The following is a 6579-nucleotide window of genomic DNA, read 5'->3' on the forward strand; positions in this document are numbered from 1 at the left end:
CATCTGCCTTTAGTAATCAGTACTTTTATGCATTTTTGACACAAGCAGGACATACAACCATCACCTTCATTACTTACAAGTAATCTTAGCAATGTCATAGTATTGTCTGGTAAACGGTTTGACAGTAAATATACTAAGGGACAAAGTTAAGTTTGCCTTCAGTGATGTAATCGTCGGCACAATTACAGTGCACCAACAGAAGCAACTGTGCTGATATCAAATAATGCATTTCAGCTTGCAAGGAAAGTGGCAGCTGCTAACAGCAGACAGAGTAAAGTGATCAACAGACATGTTGTTACAATGAGACACATAAAATAAACATGTAAACATTTTAATAAACTAGTACCTAGAGCTCCCCCACATGAGATTACAGTCTTGCTAGTTTAGGCCATTGTACTAATGCATATGAAGCTACCCGCTGTATAACACTGTCTTCATTGTGTCTTTCTGAAGAGACTGTGGAACAATTACTGAATATGAATAGGTTTTTTTTAATTTTGATGAGAGGAAGGCTTGTTTTGCATTTTGGTTTGGGGTGGAGTTGTTTGGTTTTTTTAGGTTTTGGTTTTCTTACACAAGAGTTGATAGTGATTACAGAATCATGTAATAAACCAGAGAACTCGTGTTCAGGAGTATCTGCTGTCCTACACCCGGTTTATATTGTATTATCCTCAGTGACTTGGATCGGTGAACTAACCTCGATAGCAGCAAAGGTGGTAACTACTAGTGAAAGAGTTATGAACCACTTTGTGTGCTCAGCTGCTCAAAAGGTGGATTGCAATTAAAGCAGTGCAGCTGTAGGTTCCTCCACAGAACAGACGTTTATTTGGGGAATGTAACCAAATGGTCCATTGACTGCAAGGGTCAGGCTAGATAAAAATCTGACATAGCCTATTACAAATGTCTTGGAGAGGTGAACGTGTGTAACTGCAGAAAAGGCACTCATCAAAAATATTTGCTTATTGAACTATGAAAATTACAGAAAAAGAGGTTGTGTTGTGTAAGAAATATTTAGGGAGTTGAAAGAGAGAATTCTAGGCGATTACCTTGAAGAAAGAAACGGTAGGGAGACTGCAGCTGTTTAAGAAGGAGATAACAAAATTTCTGTCTGAGTGAATGTTTGTCACAAGAATGCATAAATGCTTGTGAATTGCTTTACATGACATTGCTTCTATGAAAGTATTTCCTGTATCAAAGCTACTTTTTATTGTGTTTATTATTAATTATTTCAATAGCTTTTTTGTTGTTACTGCCTTTCCCAGTCTGTCTTCATGTTTGAGGCTCTTATTTACCACATAGAATGGAGAACCTAAACACAGTTAGCAAGATGAAAAATGAATAAAAATTGACAGTGGTATTTCTAGTGTTTTTGTTTAATACGTTGAGGCATGACACAACAACAAAAAAAATTCTTGGCATGCTAGTGTAAGTTCACACCAGCCTGGCTTTTGCAGCCCTCTTATTTCCCTCTGCCACAACTTTGCCGCTGCTATGACACTTGCAGGCCTGCTCGGCCGTGGTGCAGCTGATGCCCTGTCCATGCTCATATTTTTCTTATTGACAGTGAGTGTTCTTGCCAAACGCCAGGGACCATAGTCACATCTGTTTGTCTCCCAAGCTTGTCTGAGGCTGCTTGGGAACACTTTTTATCCAGAGGGCAGCTTTAACTAGGCCTAATACTCCGAAAAGCCTCTATTTGTAAATGCATACAATGAGGCGACAAGTTCCTGTTGTCTTTCCTTAAAAATTATTCCATTTGACACTGCTTGCTCCAGTCCCTGTCACCAGCACGTCAAAAGCCAAGTTTTCAGGCAAGGTGGTCTTAACAATTTTTATTTTTTCCATAATAAAATGCCTAGCTTCCCTCCAGAGCACTATTTATAAATGATAGCTGGAAGCAAGCTAGGGGTAAGTAGAGAGAAGTCAGGCAAATAGCTTTCTTCCCTTCTGTAATCCGTGCTCTTCTGATTTAATGCTAAGAAACATAATGCTGAACTTAGCCTGATTGAGGGTCAGAGTTCTTCCTACTTTATAATACCCCCATTACAAGCATTGCAAAATGTACTGTGCAGCTTCAGAATAATACTTCATTTTGTCTAACCTGCCAGATCCAGAGCAGTGATAGTTCTTGTCTGTTCCTCTTAAAAAAATAAAAAAATAAAAAAAAAAGCTTTTTGTTTTGCTGTGATCTACATTGACAGTGCATGTCAGATGTTAAGACCTGGCGAAAGTAAATGCTGCTTTAGAATTGCGAGTTAGTGTAATGTTTGATGTTAGTGGCCACAACACCAGGTTTGACAAAGCTTAATTGGTGCTCTAGCATATCGTTATTTATTTGTGGCGTACAGAATTTTCAACAACAACAAAGAAATACCCACTCTCACCTTGGCTGGTGATCGGGTGGTTGTGCTCGGCAAAGGCGAATGATTCATTTATGTTGAAGGAACAAGGCTGCCTTTCAGACGTTCATTGATTTTAAATTAAAAAGTAACTGCTATGTTCTACATGAAGGGTGACTACAATAACAAAGTAGTCCTTACTTAGTGTTATTTGTTGCAACTCCATTCCGTGCGCCTGGAGGAAAAGTGGGGGAGACCCCAGTACCATAATCTTACAGATCAATAATTTAGATATCTCAATGTAGTGTAACAGATAATCAATTCTGGCCAAAATAACTCAAATGCTGCTAGCTGTTACTGCTGTGGCTCAGGTCTTCAGGTTCAATTGCCTGACTTTATTAATTTTTATCTTTCATCCTACTTGTATTCCTGGCGACTTTCTCCCTTTTTCATTCGGAAGAGAAAACAGAGAGTTGCACATTGTTTAACATGTAATTTACCACACAACTTATTCTGCGTGTTTAATATCAATGTTATATACATCTGTCAAATATTTTTCTCTAATAATTGTTTCCCCATATTGTATTAAAATATTAATTTTCTTTATTGTACAGTCAATTATTAAAAGCTTACACTTCTTGATGTCTTTCTAAATGTAGAACTGGAATTTATCACCGTGTTAATATACTAGTTCAAATATGTTCAGATTCTGGATGTTAAAATAGGATGCAATTTCAACTTAGAAGAATTGCAAGGAAAACGTCTGTTTTAAAACAGAATTAAATAAGTGTTGAAATAAGGGTTCACTAGGGGAAGCTAGAGTGCATTTCTGTGTGAAACTTAAATTTCTTGGAATATTTTACTATTTAAATAAAAGCACTGCAGTACTTGTTAATTTAGTGTATTTTTTTGAAAGTATGTAGGGGATTGTACATTGTCGTCTTTTTCATCAAGGCCTTGTGGTCACTCTTTTACATTATTGAGCAGATCTGAGGTCTCTCAACATTATATGACCATTTGTTATTCATTTAGAAGCAGCACAGCTTTAAGAAGTTTATAAATGCAGTAAAAGATAAGTCATATATCCACACTGAAACCAGATCCCGTGAGTGACAGTGTTACTATGCTACAGAAGACTATCAGATGCAATTCTCAGCTTGTAACTTTAGCAAAATTCACTACACCACTGTAGTAAGAATCACAGTTCTGAGTAACATTTATGGAGACATATTAAAATTGTGGAGTTTAGAAATTACTGCTTTTTCCCCCTCTTCTGTTCTAGCTCTTTCCAAAAAAATGCCGGCTACGTATATTCCATTCTACAGGCACTTTACCTTACTTTAAGAAAAATAATAACTATAATCGTCCTTTAAGATTATGTTCCAAAATTCAATATTTGGAAATTCCAAATTTACCTTTTTCTGTGGTATCTGACTTCTTACAGCAGTAAGATTTGCTTGTTTGCCATCCTCTGTAGCTCCACCAATTTTCTGGTCTCCAAGTGTAAGCTCATAATTGTTTAGTGAGTATAACAGATACTGTGCTTCCGTGTTATCATTCTCACAACTTGCCAGTGAATTAGAAGATGACAAATTAGTGTGCTACGAGTTTATTTCATGTACCTTTGAAGAGTTTACTGTTTCATGTTTTCTCATTCATTCTTCATCTTACCTTAAAAAAAATTGATAATACTTTTCATGTAATAAATGTTGTTCTGACAGTCAGGCATTACTAGCCAATTGATAACCTACCAACAGTATTGTGATCTCTTTAGATAATTAATCTTAGCTATTTTCCTGTCAAGAGCAACAGTGTTTTTGTTTTACATTGAGCTAGAAAGATTGCCAGTTTTGAAAATTAAAAAGCATTCCCTTTATATTATTCATTCCAGTAACAATTTATGATGCTGCATTTAGATACTGAGCGCTTGTCAACAAACATAATTATGCTTTGATATAAACAAGATCGGTGGCTTCACTGTGCAGCTTCATCTTGGTTGAGAATGTTTTGATATAGGTTCAGATTATACAAGCTGTGTATTTATGCGGTGGTTTTCTTCCTTTGTTAATAGTTTTCTCCTATAATTACTTGCAGGCAAACCAGTGTACATTTAGGATCATTGTGCATGGGAGACATCAAACGGAGAAGGAAAGCTGCTCCCCTGCCAGGACCCACAGGTAACCAATTTCCCTGGGACAGAACACAAAACACAAGATGTTAAATCTCTAAATACAAAGCAGTAGGTCATTGACCTGAGGAAACGCTTGATAAATTCAGTAACTTTCCATATAACTTCAGATATGTGCTATCCTTATTTATTAATAGGGATTAAGAAATAAATAGGCTCTCTTAATTCTCCCTCAAACATTTCCAATTTCTAGTCCTTTGTAGCATAGCACTTCTTTAAAGAGAATAAATCTTTTTTCATATACTGAGAATCAGACAGTAAAGATTACTGCTTATGTCTGTTCAAGCATTACCAGGTAGAAGACATGAGGTACCTTTTTTCTGTGAGGAATGCATACGAATACTATAAAAATCCTGCAAAATAAAGATAGGATGTGAATTCTTGGGCAAACAATTGAAAACGTGGAGATAAGGCTGTGAAACACAGCTTTAATATTAGTGCTGTAGATTAAATAGGAAGCACTTGCAAGCACATTTCTGAAAGATTTTTACAGATGCGAGGTCACAACCGTTGGATGCATTTTGCTGATGTCACAGCTGTGAAATGACTTTTTTAATATTTAGCAGTGATTTATAGGACGCTCATCAGTTTGTTGTATTAATTATATATGTGCGTACTGGAAGGATTAGATTGTGTGTGTGTGCCTGTGTGAGGTTTTTTATGTATTGCTAATATGGAAATCTGGATTGCATGTCCTAGTCATATATCAATTACTATAGCAACATACGCAACACAGTTCTTCAAATATAATCTAAATAGATGTCTTTAGAGAAGCCTAGTATTTGTATTCCAACTGAATTCCCCCTCCTGAAACTTCTTTGTTTCAAACCTCAGTGGCAGAAACAGACCAAGAATAATATTAAAAATGTTGTTAAAGCACCTTAGTGGCAGCAGTATGGAAAAAGAGAATGTATGGGTCAGCTTCTAAGACTCTGAACATATGTGAAGTGAGAAAGAAAAATACTTAATGGCTGAAGAGAGAATAATTATTTCTACAAGGTGATTTTCACAACTTGCGAGTACTGGAGGATGTCATTTTGTACTGAGAGGGTATGAAGTATCATGAAATTCGTTTTATTATTCATTTTACCTTGGGCTTTCAGTGTTCAGTATTTTATTTTACTAGCTGACTCCTCTGCATAACTTTGCAAAGCCAATATTTTGATACTAAGGCAAATATATTATGTGATCATTCAATGTTATATATCTATATAGTCAGAATTTTAGAGATTGTTTTGCCCCCAAAATTTGCCTTTACATGGGGAGTGACAGCGAATAATGGTGGATAAAGGTATCATATGAGGTACCTTTTAACTAACGTGTGGTTTTTTTCTCTTCGAGTTCAAGGTAATCTTTTCAATTTTGTTCTGGGCTGGAGGATTGAGAATTTTTTCTGTGGTCTTACAAAAGGGGGGGTGTTCTGCATTTTATCATTGTAAATTTTTAAGCAACTAGAAACTTTGGTAAACTTTGAGTAAACTTGTACATATGTGTAGATAATGCATAACACTTTATAAATTATTACACTTTTCTCAAAGGCTAACCTTCCCACAGCTAACTTATTGTTTATCCATCACAGGCCTTGTTTGTTTGTCTTTGTCAGTATTTCATACTATTTTATGAAAGAAACAGGGTTTCCTTTTTGGAAATTTGGATTAAAATGAAAGATCACTATTTGATTATTCTCTTTTCAGTATAGGAACAGAAGGACTCGATTTTATGTAGAAGAATTTGTAAACCTTTTTCTTGAAAGAAAGAAGGGACAAAAGTTGTGTATTTACATGAACAAAAGTTGGAAATGAAAAGAAGCATTCTGCTAATAATTGTCCATATTTAACATCGTAGTGAAACCTGAAAGGCTGTCTATAAATGAGTCATTAACTGCAAATGTTTTCTTGAGCTATATGTGCTGCAAATTAGCAAAGTTTCACTTAATATGAGCCAATCCATTGAAAAAAGTATTTTCAAAATTCTCATCTGCATTTTTTGAATAGATTACACTGGTAAATTAATTCTTGTAGCACTCTGCACAGTGTTGAAAATGGTCATTTA

General features: G+C 35.6%; 1 protein-coding gene across 1 annotated transcript in view; it reads left to right on the forward strand.

Moving 5' to 3' along the window:
• GPATCH2 (G patch domain containing 2) overlaps positions 1–6579 on the forward strand; it is a 120782-nt gene that overhangs the window by 103087 nt on the left and 11116 nt on the right. Inside the window, exon 8 of the mRNA XM_009323092.1 lies at positions 4434–4516. Coding sequence (XP_009321367.1) covers positions 4434–4516 — 83 coding nt within the window. The remainder of the gene's footprint in view (positions 1–4433; positions 4517–6579) is intronic.

The sequence above is a fragment of the Pygoscelis adeliae genome, unplaced genomic scaffold (genome assembly GCF_000699105.1).
Source record: "Pygoscelis adeliae isolate BGI_AS28 unplaced genomic scaffold, ASM69910v1 Scaffold80, whole genome shotgun sequence".
Lineage (NCBI taxonomy): Eukaryota > Metazoa > Chordata > Aves > Sphenisciformes > Spheniscidae > Pygoscelis > Pygoscelis adeliae.